The sequence below is a fragment of the Equus przewalskii genome, chromosome 12 (assembly GCF_037783145.1).
Source record: "Equus przewalskii isolate Varuska chromosome 12, EquPr2, whole genome shotgun sequence".
NCBI classification, from domain to species: Eukaryota; Metazoa; Chordata; class Mammalia; order Perissodactyla; family Equidae; genus Equus; species Equus przewalskii.
This window is the reverse complement of record NC_091842.1, coordinates 23,777,967-23,800,560: the sequence shown is the minus strand read 5'-3', so window position 1 is coordinate 23,800,560 and position 22,594 is coordinate 23,777,967. Positions and strand designations below refer to the sequence as shown.

At 43.5% G+C, this 22,594-nt stretch overlaps 1 protein-coding gene across 2 annotated transcripts in view; it reads left to right on the top strand.

Annotated features, from left to right (window-relative positions):
* The window catches only part of PRKCB (protein kinase C beta), a 304,393-nt gene that overhangs the window by 199,110 nt on the left and 82,689 nt on the right, over positions 1-22,594 (top strand). For both annotated transcript variants that reach the window (XM_070568297.1, XM_070568296.1), the window contains exons 6-8: positions 8,021-8,177; positions 9,600-9,734; positions 18,789-18,885. In XM_070568297.1, the coding sequence (XP_070424398.1) occupies positions 8,021-8,177; positions 9,600-9,734; positions 18,789-18,885 (389 nt within the window). The remainder of the gene's footprint in view (positions 1-8,020; positions 8,178-9,599; positions 9,735-18,788; positions 18,886-22,594) is intronic.

Sequence of the window (22,594 nt, the reverse complement as noted above, 5' to 3'; positions counted from 1 at the left end):
AAGAGGTAGAAGGAACAGTACACACATAGATTGCACCAGGGTGAAGAGACCGGGGTGATTTCCGGATTTCTCACGTGGACAGTTGGGTGGATGGTTGAGCACTCATCAAGAATGGCATTGAAAGGGGGAGCAGACATGGTGATGGGGGAGACCAGGGAGATAATGAGCATTATCGGACGTGTTGAATTTGATGTACTTATGGGATATCCCCTACAAGATTTCTGCTAGACAGTTGTATATACTGTTCTCTAAAGCTCAGTAATGGGAGTAGAGCCCCTGGGAAAATATGGAAATTAAAAAACAGACTTCTAAATCCATGGTTCAAAGAGGAAGTCTCCAGGAAAATTAAAAAATATTTTGAACCCATGAAAGAAAATGACACCAAAATTTGTGGAATCCACGTAAAGAAGGGCTTGAAATGATATATGTGTTGTGGAATTCTACCAAACATTTGAAGAAAAAATAACACTGATTCTTCTAGAAAATAGAAGCAGAGAGAACACTTCCTAACTTATTTTGTGAGGCTAGCATTACCCTGATACCAAAACCAGACAAAAATAGTATGAGAAAACTAAAGACAAATATCCCTTATGAACATAAATATGTAAATCTTCAACAAAATATTGGCAAGTCAAATCCAGAAATATATAAAAAGAGTAATATACTCCAACCAAGTGAGTTTTATCCTGAGAATGCAAGGCTGGTTCAATAATCAAAAATCAGTTAATATAATCAGCCATGTTAATAATCAGAAGAAAAGCAAACACATGAACCTATTGATTGATGTGGAAAAAGCGTTTGACAAAATTTAATGTCCATTTATGATGAAAGGAAAGAGTAGAGGTATTAGAGGGTTTGATGAAGTCAAAATATTGGTGTAAGGGGGTAGGGAAGTAAAAGGATAAAAGATTACTTGAGAGTTCAGAGGAAGTGCCATTCTGGGTGAAACTCCAGGTGGCTGAATTGTAATGGAGGGGAAGCCATGAGAAGAAGTCGATTGATCACATTTGGCTTCAGATCATCTCTCATTCTCTTACACTCCTCCAGGTTCATTTGTATGAAAATCACATTGGAGGCATACTCTTTTAGCCCTGAAATTGATCTTGATAGTTATATAACTTGATCTAAATTCTCTCAAAGGAGAAAGGAAATCAACATTTGTTGAGCCTCTGCCATGTACTTTACATTCTGCTTTAATGCTGTTATCCTCTTTAATTAGAGTAACCATATAATTTATTGTCTGCACTGGGACCCTTTGAGAGTCAAAGGACAACAGAGATAAACTGAGGCTGTGCTGGGCAAACCAGTGTATATGGTCACCCTAGTTATTATCCAACAGAGTTGTCTGTGGTTTTATCAGCATTTCGGAGATGGGAACTGAGGCTCAGAGAAGTCTTTGACTAAGACCACCCAGTTAGTGGGAGTCATGGCAGAGGTAGAATTCAAACCCAGTTTTGTCTGACTCCAAAGTCCGACTGTTGCTAACGTGGTTCCTGACTCGTCTGCGCTAGCTCCCCACCATCGTTTCACTTGCCATGGCTTGACAGGCTCTCTTCTAGACAGACACTGTGACGGTCCCAGCTGGAAGTCTGTCTCAACACAGTTAATTAGATGTGTGATAACTGTACCACTGCCAGCAGTGACAGGAAGCCAGCTGTTCTAGGAGCCCTTGGCCAGGACGTGCTCGGGATGACTTAGATGCTGCGTGTGAGCTGCCCAAAGACCCTGGGTTTGCTTGCTTTGCAATCAGAACCTATCAGTTGAGGCCATAGGGGATGGCTAGTTAAGAAGAGTGGGAAGGGGATTCTGATGGATCCAAGGCTCACGAAAGCCATAGCATCAGTGAACACTGGAATTAGAAGAAGTAATAAGTAAACAGGAGTCAAAGGGACACAGATGTAGGAGTAGACTTTAGAGCAAAGGGCTAAAGAAGCGTCCACCTTGAGAAGGTGTCACAGGGTGGCGGGGAGAGAGTTGTGGTTAGCAAAAGGCACAGGTAACCTGTCAGCCACCAGGAAGTCACTGGAGTAGAAAGAGAGGAGCGTGACAGGGTAGTGAAAATAGGTTGGTGGCTCTGAAATCTTTCACTTGTTTAGTCTCTTGGCCTGCAACCCTGCTTTGATCCTGGGGTATGTGCTGGCAGTGTCCCGCTGATCTCAGCGTGGTCCTCCAGAGTCTGTGTGCTGTTCCCCAAGGGTTCTGTGATTCACACCAAGAGTTTTTAAGCAACTCTCTGCAGACCCAATTGCTCTATAGCCTTTGGGGAACAGGATGAGGTCCTTGAAGGCCAGGGCAATGGATTCTTGGAGGCTGGAGATGTGCAACTGGATTGTTTTTTTAAAAAAATTAGTTTTAATAACACAATCAATACAAGAATGCATTCTCTTTGCAATAAATTTAGAATGTGACAGATACAGCTAAAGTCTCTTTTGCCCACAACTCTTCCTCTTCCTCAGATGTAATCATTATTTTATTCTATTTTATTATTTTTTTTCCCTGCCCAATGCCCCAGTACATAGTTGTATATTTTAGTTGTAAGTCCTTCTAGTTCTTCTGTGTGGGATGCCGCCACAGCATGGCTTGATGAGTGATGTGTAGGTCTGCGCCCAGGATCTGAACCGGCGAACCCCAAGCTGCCAAAGCAGAGCGCAAGAACTTAACCACTGTGCCACCAAGCCAGCCCTGTGATCATTATTTTAAGTTAGTTTTAGCTATATCTTTCCAGACTCTTTTCTGTATGTTTACATTCCTATATAACCTTGTAGAAAATTTATTTTTTTGTACTTTTCTCTTGAAGATTTGGAAGGGCCTTGTTTTTTAAAAGCTTTTATTTTGACATAATCTCAAAGTTACAGAAAAGTTGCAAGAATAGTACAAGCCACATCTGTATACTCTTTGCCTGATTTACCAATTGTTTATATTTTTCCCCATTTGGTTTATCATCTTCTTTATTAAATATTTTAATATATGCGTATCTTTTTTTTTCTGAGCCATCTGAGAGTAAGTTGGAGTCATGGTTCCCATTTGCCCCTAAATACTTCAGTGTCTATTTCCCAAGAACAAGGACCTTCTCTTACATATGCATAGTATAATTATCCAAATCAGGAAATGTAACATTGACCCAATGCTGTTATCTAGTCCACCGTCCAGATCTAGATATTATCTACTGAACCACTGATGTCCTCAGACCTTTTTCTTAAACAAAGGGTGTTATGTTGTAATCATTGATCTTCATCTTGTTATCTTCTTCATGTTGGTGCATATAGACACCCAAGTCTTATTACCATGTGCCTGGTATTTGACAGTGTGAATATGCTGTGGATTATGTACCGTTTCTCCTGTTGATGGGTGCTCAGGTCATTTCCTACTTTCTGTTATTGCAAACGTCCTCAAAGCTAACTGAATGTTACTGAGTGTTGCTTTGAATAACTGTTCTGAGGATACACAGTGAGGACAAGTGAGGACTCATGATGTTGAAGAAAGTTCCTTCAGGAGGAGTTCATAAAGAGACGCCCCATGATCCTCACAATATGAGATAAAGGCTTTGAAGCAGCAAAATTATTCGGACTTTTCCAATAGATAGTTGTATTTTTGGGGGAGAAAAAACAGTTGGAAAATTATTGGTGAAGAATGATTCTTAGGAAAATAGTTAACATTAGTGCTATCTTTTTATGTATTCAGCACTGTTTTAAGTAACTTTTACCAGAATGCAGAGGCCTCATTTGCTTTGAAGACCCTTTGATGGAAACAGCCAGACCTTACCCCCCACCTGGCTTCACTCCAAGGCAAGCAGCGTTCCCTGGATCAGGACGTTTTTCTCCTGTACATTTAGCCGTCTTCCACCAGGGGGGAAGGTTGCTATTTCTGCTTTGTGTAAAGCATTTTGTACCATCTGGGCTGGCTGAATTTCAACAAAGATAGTAAAGAAACATTTATCAAGAAAAATCAAAGTCAGTCTCGCCAAGTGTGGTCTAGAGAGATTTGCTTCCTCGATACATATGTGGTCTCTTGCTGCTGAGAAACATGACTCTACTCTGAAAAGCTTCAAGAGGGACAGGCTTTGAGTCTTAGCCTGCAGCTACTGTCAACTGCTCATGATACCATGGTTTTAGTAACCAGAGCCCTTGGAGACGTGAATGCCAGCAGTCCCAGAATCAATTCCACTCCATTCCTTGCCACAGAAATTCTTGGCCCCTTCAGTAGAGGATAGACCCAAAAGGACAGAAGAATAAGAAAGAGTCTATAAGGGCTGAGGGAGAGATGGAGTCAGGCGCCACTTAGGAATGTTTGGTTCAGGGGCAGTAGATGCCCAAAGAGAGATCATTCTTAAACCGTTAGTTGCAAGATTGGCTCAAGCGTCCCACACAGTTGTCCTGCAAAGAGCACTCTGAAAGAGCCCTGAAGTCGTAAACTTACACGAGAAGAATCTTCTCCTGATGATTGTCCTGTGGTGTCAGTTCAAGGACGGGGAAGGGCAGTGTGGCCTTAGCAAAGAGAAGAAAGATGCACTGTTTCCACTTGCCAATATGTGTATGATATGTGTTGCCAATCGACCAGACAAGTTTCTGGCACTTCAGAGTGTCTCAAATCGTGTTTTTATTCAGCTCACTATGTGATAGATGTGTCATTCGAAGAGCCCAGCCTAGAAACTGTCACATGCTGTTTTCCTTGGAAGGCTCAATAAAAGAGAAAATAATGTTGGAGATTGTATTCTGTGGGGAAAATGCATGGGGATCTTAAGAAATTATATCATCTAGAAAAGCTTTACTTAATGTGTGCTCCATGGACCTGCAGCCTCAGCATCACCTGAGAACTTGTTAGAAAAACAAATGAGCAGGTATCGCTCCAGACCTGGTGGATCAGAATCCATCTGTGGGAATGGGTCCCAGGAATCTGTGTCTCTCAAGCCCTCTGCGTGACTCTTAGCACACACTGCGGTTTGAGAGACACTCCTGGGGAAGGGTTGGAATGGTCAATGCATTATTCTCGAGAAGAAAAACCACAAGTGGTTCTGTCTGATATCAGTCCATTCAGAAATGGCTGTCATCATCATCATAAAAATGAACAAATGTAAAAGAGGGAACTGAATATTAATAATAATAATGAAACAGCAGGAATATAGCTAGCATTTATTGACTGTTTCCTAGATGCCACATTTTATGCTAAACATGTATATTCATTTTTTTTTTAAAGATTGGCACCTGAGCTAACAACTGTTGCCAGTCTTTTTTTTTTTTCCCTGCTTTTTCTCCCCAAATCCCCCCAGTACATAGTTGTATATTTTAGTTGTGGGTCCTTCTAGTTGTGGCATGTGGGATGCCGCCTCAGCGTGGCCTGATGAGCAGTGCCATGTCCATGCCCAGGATCCAGATCAGTGAAACCCTGGGCCGCTGAAGCGGAGCATGCAAACTTAACCACTCGGCCATGGGGCCAGCCCCTAAACATGTGTATTCTTTATCCAGTTGTACTCTTGTAACAACCCTATGAGGTATGCATTATCTCCACTTCATTGGTTAAGAAATTGAGTTCAAAAATATGAAGTAACTGCTAAGCAAGATGCAGACGCTGGCATCTTATAGTCTCGTATCCACTACACCATATGACCTGGCTACTGTCTTATGAAAAATCAACCATACTTTATATAAATTTGGTTTTATATATTTCTTGTGGGACAGGATCAACATCTTATATTTTCCCCTGTGTCCCCAGTGCCTAGCAGAACGCCTAGCACATAGTAGGAACTTGCTTGTTGAACTGAACCAAAGTTAAAAACGTAAAAAAGTGAAAAAAAAGTTTCTGATGCAAGAATGAGATGCAACTTACAAGCTGAGATGGAGCATGAATTCAATCTGTGGATAAATGGAAGAAAGTGCCATATGCTAGAGTACAGAAAAGTGTCAGTGCAGCATAAACTACAACTTGCATCCTGGGGTCCCTTGTCACTCATCTGGCAGCCCACGCAGCCCTTTTCTCATCTAATTTATTCAGTTCCAACCCCTTACCAGCTGTATGATCTTAGGCAAGTCAGTTTTTTCCCCCCAGCAAGGGTCAGCTGCTTGGATGTAGGATAATAAAAGGAAGATATTTTAATTTAATTAGGGATGGGGTTTTGTCAGAGAAGTAAAATGGAAAGAAGGGGACTTGAGGGTTTTTTCGAGGGAGTGATTATAATGCACCATAAAATCTAAGCTGGGGTGGATGGGGTAAAGGCAGGAGGGAATGGGAAGGAAGACAAAATGTGTTGGGCTCGATAGATTGATTGGTGGTGAAAGGCTTGTTGCAGTGGGGTACTAGAGTTAATGAACTGGAAGAATGGGAAGTGGTGTAAGGTTGTGGGTTGTGGGGTACATGAAACTGAGATTGAGAAAGTGGTGTAATTTCTGGGATGATAAGCTCAAGGTGGAGGTGACTATGATGGGGTGGAAGCAACGTTTGCAGGAATTGAGAGAGTGCTTTAGTCCCTACTTTCCAATCTTTCTTCTAATTTGTTTTTCTTGCCATCAGTGTATAGAACTGTTTCTGTTGTCTTATTGCACTTATGGAACACTTAGAAAAAATGTTGCAAATGGCTAGGGTAATGTGTATCTTTGACTTGTTCCTGACTTTAATAGGATTGCATTTATCATTCACTGTGCTACTATTATTTCAGATAACCCTTGTCCTGTGAAGAAAATTCCCTGCTATTTCCAGCTAATTGCAATGATCCTATGTTTTTTTTTCCTTTGACCTATAAATATGATGAATATTTTAATAATAATTTTCTAAGGTTGAACCATCTTTGCATTCCTGGTAGGAGTCATTATATATTAACCTGGCAGATAGCTTGATTCAATTTGCTAATATATTACTTTGAATTTTTCTCTCATAAGTGAGATGGTTGGCACTGTATCCTTTAAATCTGTACAACTCCCATTTTCTTGTCTCCTTCCTGTGGCTACCTACGTTACTGGTTTTTGAATTGATTCCTAATTGACTTTCTCCTGTTTCTCCAGGCTGCTACCTTGTTCCATCTCATCCTTCCCATGGCTAGTTGCATCTACACTGCTGACCCTCTGCTTCCTTTCCTTCTCTAAACTGGCCTTATAGACTCCTTTACCCAGGGTGTTCTTGATTGAGGGTTGAGCCTAGCTACAATACATACCAATATTTTTCCAACCTTCTCTCTGTGGGCTGTCTGGGTACTGGTTATGGGGTGTACATGGTAGATGGGTGCACCTTGATTTAGAGGGCAACTCCTTCTTTCTCTTTCAGCTTTTTCTTTTTGAATTGAGGTAAAATTCACATAAGATAAAATTAACCATTAACCATTTTATAATTCAGTGGCATTTAGTACGTTCACAGTGTTGTACATGCAACCATCATCTCTATCTAGTTCCAAAAACCTTCCATCACCTATAAAGGAAACCATGTGCCCGTTAAGTAATCACTGTCATCCCCCAGCTCCGTCCAGCCCCTGGAAACTGCTTTCTGTCTTGATGGACTTACCTGTTCTGGATGTTTCATCTGAATGGAATCATAGAATACGTGACTTATTGTGTCAGAATACACAAATGTTCATAGCAACACTAGTCACAATAGCCAAAAAGTGGGAACAACCCAAATATTGATCAGCTGATGAGTGGATAAACAAAATTTGATATATCCAGACAAGGTGATATTATTCAGCCTTAAAGGAAGTACTGATTCAACATGGATGAACCTTGAAGACATTATACTTAATGAAGGAAGCCCATCTTTCTTGTAAGCTTTATGGAAAACAAGCTTAGAGAACTTACAGTTAATCTTGGAGGCAGAGCAATATGAAAGTCAGAAATCAATTTTAAACCAATATAGAGCAGAGTCTCCATCTTGGCAGTTTATCTCACTTTGTATGCTTCTAAATATTGGTGTTAATAAATTAAAAATTCCCATTAACTAGGTGTGCTGCCAAGGACCCCTCTACCGGTTCAACAGCCATCACTGGTTGGTGCTTACACATTTTAGGGGCTATTAATCCTGAAACTGCTTTTTATTCTTTTAGTAAGAGATGCTAAAAACCTTGTACCTATGGATCCCAATGGCTTGTCAGATCCTTACGTGAAACTGAAACTGATTCCTGACCCCAAAAGTGAGAGCAAGCAGAAGACCAAAACCATCAAGTGCTCCCTCAACCCTGAGTGGAATGAGACGTTTAGATTGTAAGTGAAAATTCTTGCAGCTCAGCATGGGTGGTGGAGGTTGGATTGTGGGCCACCTGGGATCACGGAGTTTCTCTCCTAGCCTCTGTTGCCTTCCCTCCTTCCCTCTCTCCCTTCCTCCCTCCCTCCTTCCTTCCTTCCCTTCCTCCCCTTCCATCTGCATTTTTGCATTGCAAGCCAAATAAAAATTGGAACTTTTTTTCTTTAATAGAGTTGAGAATGTCTGTGGTGTGGGAGGGTGGGTGGGATAGAAAACAGTGTGATTTGTTGCTAGGTGAAGGCAAGTTGTGGGAGAGGCTCTGGGTCTCAGCATCCAGTGGGACATAACCCATAGGGTGTGGGGATAACCTCTCTAGGGCTGAGTTTATGGATAATGCTGGGCCAGCTGCCCGCTGGGAGCTCTCTGCCAGCTGCCATGGAGGGTCTTCCCTGGCCAGTGCTCCAAGAACCTGGGGTCACTTTTTTTGGTTTTGGTTTTGGTTTTGGTTTTGGTGAGGAAGATTGGCCCTGAGCTAACATCTGTTGCCAGCCTTCCTATATTTTGTCTGTGGGACGCCGCCACAGCATGGATTGATGAACAGTGTGTACTCCACATCTGGGATCCCAACCCATGAACCCTGGGCAACTGAAGCAGAGCATGTGAACGCAACCACTATGCCACTGGGCCAGCCCCTGGCGTCACTTTTTGATGCATCTGGGCCAACAAGTGTTAGTTATATCAGCCAGTATTTAGTGAGTGTATACTATGTATAACAAGCACTGTATTATTTCATTAGTCGTTTGATCCCCATTTCACCAGTGAGGCTTAAAGAGATTAAAGAACATGCTCAGAGTCCCACAACAAATACGGGGTGGAGGGGGCTTCAACCTCCGACAGTCTGACTCCAGAGACTATGGGCCAAAAGCATGATTCCTTCTATTAGCCCCATCCCCTCTTTCTTCCCTCAGAGCAAAACTGGGGCCCATCTCAGCCTCAGTCAAAGACATGCCTTAGAACAGACGATTTCCCCCAGATCGACATCCACAAGACTCTTTCCTCCATACGTTTCCTCAGCCTCCTCCTAATCCACACGTGTGCAAACACTCACATGGTTATGTAACTGACATTCATATTTCTTATAGTGACTGTCTCAATAGGATTTCCTGAACACCACGAACCCCATAAAGACATAAGACAACAGAAGTATTTAGAACTGTTCCTGTCGGAGCTGGCCTAGGTCCTCTGCTTGTTTAAGCCACAGGCTGTCAAACAGGAAAGCTCTCACTCCCTGGGGAGCTCGCCTGGGATGCAAACTGAATTTGTATCTTGCAACAGCTTGTAATCTTTAAAAATTCCTACCTCTGGGCCTTGTCCTCTTGTACGTTTCATTGGCAGGAGAAATCACTATAACCTGCACTGACTTCTCTTTTTTCTCTTTGCAGCCAGCTGAAAGAATCGGACAAAGACAGGAGACTGTCTGTAGAGATTTGGGATTGGGATCTGACCAGCAGGAATGACTTCATGGGATCTTTGTCGTTTGGGATTTCTGAATTGCAGAAAGCTGGTGTTGATGGCTGGTAAGGAAGATATTGCTTTCAAAGCTATGATATAGCTTGATCCATCAAACATGAGATCAAGTATGTATTCCTTTTTGTCCTGAAAGTGAAATGCTAAAGCGGAGTCACAGAGCGATGCCTGGTAGATTGGGTCTGCCTCATGATATGTTTTATTTGGTCCTTGGACTAAAAAAAGAAAAAAGAATTAGTCACCAATATTTTAAAAAATCAGGACATTTCCTATAAAAATCTGGACTTCTGGCTTGAAAAGCGAGAAATATCTGGGCACACCTGGCCTAGAAGGAGCAGTTGAGAACAATGGAGAAGAGTTGCATAGTTAATGCCCCTTCCAGACAGGACGTGGGTTTTCTATTTGCCACGGTCCCTCCCACCCCCTATTGTCTTACATCTGCCCGACTTTACACAATTATATAACTTGACTGGCCCCATGGGCACTAAAGTGGCTCTCACATTTTACCCAAAAGATAAGTGCAACCCACTGTCAGAGTTCAACTCCTTATGAAGATGCTCCTTCATTGGGAGTGCTCACCCAGCCTGACCACAAAGGTGCTGGGGAGTTGCTGTCATGGTCATTTGCAATGTCTCCTTTGTTCTGGAGTTTTTGCCCTTTGCTCACTTCTTACAGTAAAAAATCCTTGCCCAATATTCCCAACAAAAAGGCAGGGTCAACCCCCTTGGCAACTGTTTGCTTCACAGTTTTCTAAGTAAAGGAGTCAGAATAGATAGTCCAGCCTGGCACTATAACTTTGGGAGAAATGGGGATTAGGGGCTGCTCTTATCTCTTCAAGAGAAATTGTCTCATTTCTGATGGTATCACTCAAGGCTTTTTCAGTTACAAGTGAAAGAAAATAAAAAACTGGTTGAGGGCCAGCCTGGTGGCGTAGTGGTTGGTTTCACACACTACACTTTGGCGGCCCAGGGTTCACAGGTTCAGATCCCTGGCACGGACCTAGCACCACTGTTTGAGCCACGCTGTGGCGGCATCCCATGTAAAATAGAGGAAGATTGGTGCAGATGTTAGCTCAGTGACAATCTTCCTGAAGCAAAAAGAGGAAGATTGGCAACAGATGTTAGCTCAGGGCCAATCTTCCTGACGAAACAAAACAAAACAAACAAAAAAATCAAACTGGTTGAGCCAGAAAGAGGATGTGTCATCAGAACCACACGTTCCTCCCATTGCTCATCTTACCCCTTCCTTGTGTCTCCTCCATATTTATCGTAGGCTTTTATTCAGATATGTGTTGTGTCGACTCCGTTGTAGTCACTTGAGATACATCAACTATAAGACGGACATGCCTTGGCACTTAGCTTCTGGAAAGAGAAGAGAAACCTTGAGGAAGAAATGACACAAATAACTAATCAGTGACAATATGCTGTGAGACGTGAAGGAGGATGGAAGTTGAGTGTAAAAAAAAAATAATAATGTGTGTGAAAGCACAATTCACAAATGGTTAAAAACATAATTCTCTTAGAATAGATAATGAGCATTTGTCACAGTTTTCCTTAGCTCACAAACGAGGAAACCAGGAAGATGAATAGTTGATGCCAAAGGTTTGAGAAACTGATATTTGTGTGTCAGTAGACAAAGGAATGTTGAGATAACTTTGCTAAGTTGGAAATATAACTGGCTGCTAAACAGGGCAATGAAATCACAGCCTTGGAGGTTAAATCTTGTCTTCCAGACTGGAGAGCAAAATCTCACCTTGGTTTTCTCAAAGTTAACATCTATCTTTGCAGAGTTGGGAGACCATCTGGGTTCTACTGGATTGTGAATAATAAGTAATATTATGGCGAGGAAGGAGACAACTAATTTGAAAATGCTCTAGCGTGACATAAAAGGTCACACTGTCAACTTTTTGCCTTTTTCTGAAGTTTTGGATAATTTTTCTTAACATATGGATGATTTGCCTTTGCATGCTCCAGCCATCACCACTCACAGATCGCACGTTCCTTCCTGTTTCAGTCAAGTGTAAAGAGGTTAAACAGAAAGAATGCAGGATCCCCAGGGGGTATAAATGAGACAGGAGAGAACATAATAATAACAATTATAATAACAACAGCAACCACTTATTGACTCTTACTAGATACCAGGTGCTGGCTGATCACTTTCCAGGTGTTTCGGAGTCACACAGCCATACAGCACTAATCCGACGTGCAGAAAAATTACAGCTTCTTTATTTTCTATAATGGACCTAGACTTTCTTATGCAGTTTTGTGACCTCATGGTGGCCAACGAAAAGGGGACCTTTCACTGCATGTGGCATCTTCTGGTCTTCACTGCTACAGAGTGGCCGATCTTGCCTGGTCCCCGAACCAGTGCCCACTGAGGCGGGATAGGTCCCAGCTTTGGGACATCATTCTGGCTTCCTGCTGGAGTCCCAGGGCCTTGCCTCTTGCCTCTGGTTGTGAGGTCCCTCCATATAGTGCCCTCTTTGTCCCAACCCCAGGCCACTGCCAGGCCCCACCCCACTCAGCACTTCCATGACCCCTGGTTTTTGAGCCTCCTGCCTGGAAAACCAGTCCTCCATCCATTCCTCCTCCCTCCAGCTGGGGCTGTGATGCTGGGGCCCTCCAACGTAGGTCTCTGCCCAGAGCTGCAAAGAGGAGGGGGCAAACCCCCTCTGCTTTCACCCTATTCTCTCCCTTCTTCCCGTGGTTCTCCAGGCCCTAAAGGGCAGGACGCTCTTCCTCAGGTGCCATGTTCTTCTTCCTAGTCCCACACCTGCCTTGTCTACTGCCTTGAAACAGACAACAGAGGGCAGGGAGGACAAAACAGCTTGGTGTAAGGGATGGGCCATCAGGAATAAGTCCAAAAGATTACCACATTTACACTTACATCATTCTTTAATTCCTCCAGCAATTCTGGGTGGAGCATTGTTCCCAGGATCAGAGTAGTTAAACAATGTGTTAGGGACACACAGCTCGTGACAGCACTGGAGTTTGGGTCCAGGTCTCTGTGATGCCAGAGCCTAAGCACACGCACATCCCTTTCTGCCTCCTCCTACCGGAGTTGGCAGAGGCCTAGAGGCTAGATAGAAAGGCTTTGACCTTGCCTCTTCTGACTGGATGGACGCTCGGTGCCCTCAGGTGAGTCACTTCACCTCCTGTAGCCTTCTCAGCAGAGATGACTCCATTCATCAGGGATAATTACAGCATCCCCATCCACCTCTTAGGATAGTTGTGAGGTTGATAAAATAAAGGTTGGGAGGGAGCTTTTGCAAAATAAAAGCCCTCTTCAGATTTGGCGGATAAAAGTCTTCTTCAGATTCAGGGTCAAGACATCAACAATGCTGTCTTCACTCTAACTGGACCACATTCTAGAAATTGGATTTTTGTCCCAGGAATTCTTTTAAGCCCATGTTAAAGTGATCTTGGGTAATGACATCCCCTCTCTGAGACTCAGTTTCCTCTGGAAGGGCTTGAGCTCTTCTCTTGGGCTATAATTGAAGACCACGTGGCAGAAACAGCAGAGGCAGCTGTGAAAGCTCCCAGACGTCGTGCGTCAGCCTCAGGCCCCTCGTCTGCTGCTTTGCCGCCAGCTCTGTGTCTGTTGGCAAATCCTCTTCTTTGTTTCTAATTTTATTTATTTTTGCTGTGTCCTTTCTCTCCCCTTGTTTTCCAGAGGTTCATCTGTTCTATTGCCGTTGTTTCTTTTTCTCCAAAGAATTAACTTTGGGATGTGTATATTAGTTCTGGGTTTCTGTTTTCTCTTTTTCTGTTGGTTTATTTTGTGGTTTCCTTTGAATTTCAGTTGAATATTTTGCTCACTTATTTTTCTGCTTTTAACTTACTCTACTCTTTAAAAATAATGAGCAAGCATTTGAGGAAATAAATATTTCCTCCAAGTTTTGATATGTCATAGTCTAACTTCTGCTGCTTACTCAAGGTCTATAGTTGTATTTTTAATTTCCTTTCTAACATGCTTTTATCGAGGTATATTTTTTAACGTCTAGTATTAGCTTTTGGTTTACATTTTTGTTATTAATGTTAAATGACAGTATTAGTATTAGATAATGTGACCTGTGTACTTTTCTTTCTTTTTTTGCAATTTAGCTTAGTATATGCTCACTGTTGCTAAACGTTCTGTGGACACTTCAATAAAAACATTATATTTACTATTTTTAGGAGATACATTTTAAGGTCTATTAATTCCATCTTATTATAATGTCTGGATCTTTTATGTCTTTGTATTTTCTTTCTGTTTGCTTGATCTGACCTACGTGTCTAGTGCTTCTTAATGTTCTCCTAGTAAAATCTTTTTTCGAAAATTTCCTTTCATTTCTAATGATTTTTGTGTTAATATGTATGTGACATCATTATTGGTCACATAACTCTTCAAAACAGTTTTTTAAAAAGGCTTCTTTTTAAAAGTGACTTCTTCTATCAACATAAACTTGTGTTTTTGGCGGTTAATATTTCTGCCTGTGACCTTGCCTGTTGCTGGCCTCTTTCATTCCTTCAGTGAATACAGGTGAGAACCTGTGTCCTGAGGAGACTCTAGTGAGCAAAACAGACAAGAATCCTTGGCCTCATGGATTTTCTTTTTATTTGGAGAATAAACAAAACTTTAAAAATGGACAAAAAGAAATAGTGAAAAATAGCATGTCTGAGGCTGATAAATGCTTAGAGAGAAGTAAACCAATGGGCATGGGCCTGCTGGGGGATGGTGGGTCCCGACTCCTCAGAGACCTCAGGAAAGGACTCGCTGGAAAGGACTTATAGCAAAGACCTGAGGGGGTGAGGGAGTGAACCTCATGGAAGTCTAGGGAGAGATTGTTCCAGATGGAGAAAACAGCAAGAGCAAAGGCCCTGAGGCAGGCATGTGCCTGGCAAGTTTGAGGAGCAGTGAAGCGGCCTGTGTGGCCAGAGCTGCATCAGTGAAGTGGGGCGCAGCGGGGTGAGGACGTGCAGGGTGAGGGCAGCTTGGCAGACCCCATGGGGGCCTTGGAGGGACTTTCTTTCCTGCTCTAAGTGAGGGAGCCGAGGCATGAGGAGATCTGGGCTACCTTTAACCCGTCCTCTGGGGTGCAGAGTGATGGACACTTCTCGCCTGGAGGAGGCTTGGCCGTTCTGTGTAATCTTTCTAAGTCCTTACGTCTTGTATAACAAGGGGCATGTTGTTGGATTAAAAAACACAAACTTGAATCTGAAAGTCTTCTCTTCGTTTTGTTAGGGAGATATTTCAACGTTTATGGTCTTAATTGCCACGTTTCTCTCCTGATGCTTTTGTTTCTCAAGTTTTTTTTCTTTCCTATTTCATTTTTTCTCCTTCTGAACAGACAACTATTATCTTAAATCGTTGTTACCTTAAAATTATGTTTCTTTAAGCTTTCTTTTGTTATTACTAATAAAGACATTTTGGTCTTATTACAAAAAAAATATACCTAAGGTTTTGGAATCAGGCTTCCTGGGTTAGAATTTCTGCTGTACCCCTTCCTAGCTGTGTACCGTTGGGTAAGTTACTTTGCCTTTCTGTGCCTCTTTTCATCATTTGAAGATAATCAGTGGTAATTATGTCATAGGATTGTTGTGATATTAAATTAGTTAGTATAAGTGAAATGCCCAGTGTCAGGTGGTCAATGGTAAACATTCAGTAAATGTTAATCTTATTATTAACGGAATCATTATTAGAAAACTGTAAATAAGCAAACAGAAAATGTCATCCAGGATCCCAGTGCCCAGAGAGAATCACTATCCACACTACTCACAATTTTTTCTGTGTGTATGCATGTGTGTGTGTGAACAACAGTGAAGTCTCACCGTACATATTGCTTGGCAGCCTGCATTTTTCACTAACGATGACCTATGAACTCTTTCCCTGTCACTCAGTAATCTTGGGCAACATCATTTTTAATAGCTTCATATGGTCCCTTCTATAGCTCTGCCTCAACTTACACAATCATGTTCTTATTATGAGGTGTGCGTTGCTTACCTATATAAGTAATTCTACAATAAATGTACTTGTAGCAAAACTTTTGTGCATAGCTTTATTTCCTAATAAATTCCTCAACCTGGAATTGATGGCTTTGGGAACACATGCATACTAACATATTTGACAAAATGTTCTGCAACTTTTTTCAGTCTTTTTACGTTCTCACCAATGATGTGTGAGTTTTCGTTTCACCCACACTTGTCAACATCTGATGTTATAAATGTCAAAGATATGATGCAAAGATTATACATATTTTGTTACTAGTTATACGTATTTACATATTATACATAATATACATTTTTATACATATTTTATTACTAATCATGTTGAAGATTTTCATTTGTATGTTGCCATTTGTTTATATTTATAAATGACTAGGTCCTGTCTTTTGCCTATCATTTTCTTATTGATTTTAAGAACTTTTTATATAAGAAGGATATTAACATGTCTTCACTGACATGTATGTTGCAGTATTCCCCCTTTTCGTGTTGTATGTTAATTTTGGTAATATGCATTTTTCTTAGTGGTATATAAAGCATTCGGTTCAATTCTAATCAATATAATAAATATCAAGCCAACTGCCAGAAAAATTTCTCAAGTCTGTCTTCTAATTCACTAATTGTTATCAGAATTATTCATCCTAGTGTTCACTATCTCCAATGGATCTTTGGAGATATATTTTTCTTCTGAAAGTAATCTTTCCTAATCTCAGATTGTTCCCTTCATAGATGCACTGACCTCTTGAATCTCATTGAAAATATGAATTAGATATTTTCTAGAATTTTCTCTGTTTGGGCAATAGTTCTATTTCATGGGAGGTGCTTATCTGCTCCCTCCTTGTTTCTCTTTACTTGAATGAGTTTTACGTCCTGTTATTTTTCTCTATCTGCCCATCCCTATAGAAGGGTGAGCACAGAAATGAAGGGGGCCCCTGTCCTAATCTTTCCTATCCAGACAAAGGGAGAAAGGAGCCTTTGGTGTTTTTTGGAATTCTGCTTCGTCACCTCAGGGGTCCTGTTCCCTGTAGAGATTTGGGGGAGGGCTATAGCTGCAGACAGCTGCACAGTAGGCAGCCTTACTGCCCCACGGAGGGGCATCTTCCCATGTTGGTTTTGTGCCACTCAAGGTTTAAAGGGGTCCCTGATCCTCTTTTCTAATGGGCACAAGTGTCCTTACTTGGAGGCAGGAGTGACAGTGTACAGGCCACAGTGACGTGGCTGAGGCACCACGCTCTGCCTGATGCTCCAGGGGCCGACATCCCGTACTTCCTGAATGTGGATCACACCTGCTGACCCGCATCCAGTGCTGATGGTCTGACCCGGGGTTGTTCATGGGGGTTCTTTTGGGGTTCCCACTGACTGATCACAGGTGGTGAACCCCCCTTTACCTGTAGTTTCCAAAGTGTGGGACCCCAAACAGCTCAGATAGTACATGGTTGGGGTATAAATAATATTGAATTGTTCCCTGACAAAGCTATTCTTTTGTCAGTGCTCCTTCAAATCTTAAGATTACTACAAAGAGAAAGTCTCAGAGAGTGTATCCTTAGCGCTCTGTAACACTTGCTGCTTGCTGATCTGCCGTTTTAGCAAAGAGGGCTGGGATGGGTCTCAGAGCCTTTGGTCAGTAACGCATCTACGTGGACTTGAGTAACATTGATTTGCATCTGTTTATTTTTTTACAGTTACTTGTTTTGTAACAAATGATACTGACTTTCTTTACAAGGAAGAGCTATAAAGTGTCCTTTTAAGGTGAATTTATTATAAAAAAGAGATGATTTAATGAAAAACATTGTTGATAATGCTATCCAGATTTAGCAAAATCCACAAAGGTGGATAGAGTTTGCCAAACGCTGCTCCATATTCTTACTATTACTTTAATTTGTGGAAATTCCTGGAAGTCCCTGCTGTGTGGATAGCACCCTCTTGATTTCCAGCAAAGATACAGATGTTCTCTTATTTTTGTGTTTCTTTTGGTAATTTCAATGGAAACTTGGAAGAAGAGCATTGAGTGTAAATGTGGAGGCGTAGAGACTCGAATTGTCGTCTCTGCTTTGAATCACCTATCCTCCTATTTTTAGAAGCAGCCTAGGAAGATTTGTGAATGGAGAAGAAAGTTGTGATGAGCGTCGTAAATTTGGTTTAGGAAGTCTCTTTGGGAATGAGGCGTTTGGGATCTTTTTTCCCCTCTACTGACTCAAATGCCTTTGGAATGTCTCTTTTCCTTCTTCACTCTCATCTCATCCTCTGAGTAGATGGAAACATCTTTGTAGCCAAGAAATAAACTGAAGCCATCATGTTTATTATAATAATTTTGATACCACTACTGATGATGACAATGCCCTTCATTGAACACTTGCTAAATGCCAGGCAGCGTGTTTATGGTTATGCATGCATCATCATGTCTTGGCTTTACAATAATCCTGTGAAAAAGAGGCTTTTATTCCAATTTGTAGAGGAGAAAAAAATCGAGGCTCAGAGGGCGTGACCAACGTATCCAGTTATCCAAGGAGGCAAGGGCAGAGGCGAGATCTGGGCACAGGCATAGTTTGACTCCGGGGGTTGTGTACTTAACCACCAAGGAATACCGCTTCTCAAGTGTTCAATACAGAACACTTTGGGAAAGCTTCTGCCGGGAAAAGCAGCACCGTGGAGTGAAGTTCATAGTCGTCCAAATGCCGCTGGGTGCCAGGACAGCGAGGCGGCCGTGTGCGTAAAGTGGAGACGGTCGCAGTGCTGGGAGGCTGCGATGAGAGTGCCCTGACGGGGGGAGAGCTTCGTGGCGTGCTTTCAGAGTAAGGAGGCACTGGATGGACAGGGAGGGAGAAACATGCAGTGTTGAATGCTACAACGAAGAAAAGTGTGTGTGTGGACAGAGACAGCCAGACAGAGAGGGAGAGGGAACTTTGCATCCTACCGGCGCGGACTATAATTTTATGCTGATGCCCATGGAATAGTTACAGAAGTCTATAGTGTATACCTGGCTGCGCACACACACCCCAAAACGAAAACCCTCAACACGTTTTGTAAAGTAGAGGTTTTCATAGGCCTCCTTCTCTTATCCTCATCAACCAAATCATATCAAGTCGAGTCACGGGATTTGTCCTGCCCCTTGTCTCCCCTCAGGTTTAAGTTACTGAGCCAGGAGGAAGGCGAGTACTTCAACGTGCCTGTGCCGCCGGAAGGAGGCGAGGGCAGTGAAGAGCTGCGGCAGAAGTTCGAGGTGAGCTGTCTTCCTTTCTGCGTCAGCGGGACCTGATCGAGTCTGCCCCCGTGCTGGTTTTCTGTTTATGGTGTGGTTTCTACTAAGGCCTTTCACGACTCTGTGCCTTTATAATGTTGTTCCATATCCCAGAAAACTCCTATTCATCCTTCAAGACCCCAATTAAGTATTCCCCGCCTCGAAAAGCCATTCCTGCCTCCCCGTCCTCCTTCAGGGTTAGACCTTTCCTCAGAAGTGCTCATTCGCTGCCCAGGTCATTTGGATGGTGGCTTGGACTGGGATGGTGGTCGTGGCGAAAGGAAGAATCGGACAGAGTAGTGACGTGTTTTGGTGGCTGAGTCAGCGAGGCTCGCTGAGGCCTAGAATCTGGACTTGGATCTGTTGGCAGGGTGCTGTACTGCTAGCAAGTGGAATTGATTGTGAGGCGACTTCATGACGCCCGTGGGTGTACCTTCTAAAGACCAAGAGCGCTCGGCCGTGCTGCTGGCTCTGCTGTATCTCAGATGAGCCCCTCCATTTCATCTCTGTGCAGGTGTCCGGTGTGTAGCCACATCCTAGTTTTACAAAGAAAATGTTTTGGGCAAGACAGGTTTGACTACTTTCCTTATATGTGTGTTGAATGATTTTAGAGTAGTTTTGTGAGGGAAAACATTATTTTGTTCACACAAACTCAATAGTATACTGACTCTGATGGGAAATCATCACTTCTAGATAAGCAATGATGGCCTACTGATTGAAAAAAATGTATAAAATAGCTAAAATGAAATAGATTACCACCATTGTTATTCATCAGATAATCACCCAAGCGAAGAAAAAAAATGATGACCAGGTAAAGTTCTGTGAAAGAGAGGTCCTTGGTACTTTGAGACTATATAAGAGGGAAATGTAACCTTGTCTGAGAGGACCAGGAAGGACTCATTGAGGAAGCAACAGTGGAAGTGAACCAAGTAAAGAGAGGGAAAGAGAATTCCATTCAGAGAGGCCAGCATGTGCAAAGGCCCTGTGGTGGGAGTTGTATAGCAACTATCTGAGACTGAAAGAAGACCAGTGTGGGTAGAACAGAGAGAGTCAAGGGTGAGTTCAAGGTCAGGCTGGGGAAATAGGTGGGGGTCAGAGTAGAAAGACTGTGCTGGCCTTAACAGGATTTTGGCATTTATCCCAAGAGCCATGTTAGTTTCCCCCTCAATTTGACAGAAAAAGCACTTGAGTATTGACTCTTGTCCTGAGCCTGTGCCCGCCGCAAAACGTGGACTGGGGTGATGGTTCCGACCCCGTGGGATATCCCTTCCTGGAAACAAATGGAATTGGCCCTGGGCTCCCCAGTCATTCTCCAGTGAACTCGATAACTAAGCGTCATTCCCGTAGAGTCTGCTCAAGCCCGAGTGACTTCATAAAAGAACTTCCCCACCTATAGAGCTGAGAACTGGACGCTTGATTCGGACAGGAGGGCTGTCCTTCCAGAAGATTTGCATCTCCTTCCCTCAACTTTCTGATGAAGACGTGTCCATTTGCTGCTGGGTTAAAAATGCACTGTTGTGGATGAAAAGACAAGGCCAGTACTTTCTTGTATATGAAGGCTGGGTTTTACAAAATGATTTCTTCAGTCCTAGGGCAGCTGTGGTGACATTTCAGAACACCGAGGAAAGCATCGCCTATATGAACAGAGCGTTTGTCTGGGCCAGTTATTGGCTTGCAGGAAAGGACTGTTTTATCCACACGCAACAAAATGTGTCCCTTTATTTCTAGCAAGAGCCTTTAAATGCTTGTTTATGCCTGAATTATAATCGCTCCATACCATAGTTGTTGATTAAAAAAATGTTTCCAGCAGACCAAAAATTGTTCTCAGACACAGAGAGAAATTTCAGTTGACCTTGAATGTGAGAAATGTAATCCCTATGTAATAACCAATTAGCACCCAGAATGACTCAGAAATTACTTTCAAGCCTCTTATCTGGGGAAATTCTGAGTGCCGGTAAAATCGAGCTGCTGCAGCCGGGGTAATAGAATTTCACGCGGGGTGAGCAGGGTGCCGTGCTGCACGTGGTGGGTTTCAGAACATCGGAGGAGGCTCTCTGGGGGGCTTTCATCGGACCGTGGGCCTGCCGCTGGGCCAGAGAAGGAAAGACTCCATTCCAGATGGTTCAGAATGAGTTTTTTTAAACAAAATGCTTCCTGTGTGCCATTTCTTATGTGCTGTAGAAATCTGAACTCATTTAATTCCATCTTTGCAACAACCCTGAATGGCAGGTACTGTTATCATCCTCATTTTTCTTTTACAGATGAGCAAACTGAGGCCCAGAGGAATTAAGCAACTTTCTAACATCCCAAAGCTGGCCATTGTCCTGCTTGGAGTTTCCTCAGAAGCAGACGCTGAGGATCCAAGTGCAAGGAGTTTCTCTGGGAGATGATCCCAGAGCATCATAGAGTAGAGGGAATGTGATGAGGGACAGGAAGGGGTGTCTTCCCAAGTCCCACTGTGGGCAGCTGGGCTGTAATCCACTGGAGAACTCTGGGAGTTGAATGTGTGCTGCAGGGTCTCCCAGCCAAGAGGCAGGCAGCTGAAGCATGATCCACCCACCAGCTCCTTCCGTCCCCGGCCGAGGGCTGCTTCCAGGGGAATTAACTCGCCAGCACTTTCCACTTGCCCTGCTTGTGGGCTGTGCTTGCTCCTGTGGCCAGGAGGCGAGCCCTCAGGCGGTGTCACAGGTGTAGAGAGGAGAGCGCCCGGGGGTCTTGGCGGGACACTGGGCGCATCTGTGCAGTGTAGCCCATTCTCTGTTCAGGTTGGTTGAGAGCCAGGCTGCTGAGTGTGAATCCAAGCTCTGCCCTTCCTGCTGAGTGCTGTCGGCAAGTTACTTCCTCTCTCGGAGCTTTCCATCCCCCATCTGTAAAATGGGGGAATCACACACTTCTGGCCTCCTGAGGTTATGTGAGGGCTGAATGAGCTAATGCGTTTAGAACAGCATCCGGCGTGTCAGAGCGTTCACACGTCAGGTCGTCGTTATCGTGATCAGCCCCTCTTGGAAGCTCCTTCTGGGCTTTGGAAGGGCTGCAGGGGGTTGGGGAGCATCTACGGGGACTCCTTGCCTCCTGAGGTCTCTACCCCTGCTGCTGGGCTGGGAGTGCCCGTCCGAGCTCCTTGGAGGGGTGGGGGTGGCAGAGGGGTCTAGTTGAAGCCAGGACAGGCATGCATCGTCTGAATGGTGCCGGGAGCCTGGCTGCCAGGACGCCTCCACTCTCCCTGGTGTGGATGGTCTGGGAGGAGGCAGGCTCTGCTCAGAGGGGCAGGCAGTCTGCTGTCCCTCTGAGCCCCGAGTTCCAGTGCTCTCAGCTGCAGACATGAAAACGCAACCATTAGTGTATTCCTGTGTCTGAAGGCATATCCGGCCCAGCAGGATAAAGGATCCTTTTATTTGGGGCCTCAGTTTCTCTTTGATGAGTACCTGCTGGGACATCATGGGACTTTCAGAGGGACAGAGGACAGGGTTCTTGTCCTGCAGAGGCTCACCGTGTAGGGGCCACAAACTCAAATGAGAGCTATTGCAAGTCGGCCTTGGGAAAGGCTGTGCATTCAGGGGGGAGGGAGCTCTGGGGAAAGAAACCTCTAGGCACAGGGGACAGCGAGTGCAAAGGCCCAGGGGCAGGAACATGTTTAGAGCTTTCAGAGAATAGCAGTGAGACCAGTGTGGCAGCAGCAAGGAGAAGGGCC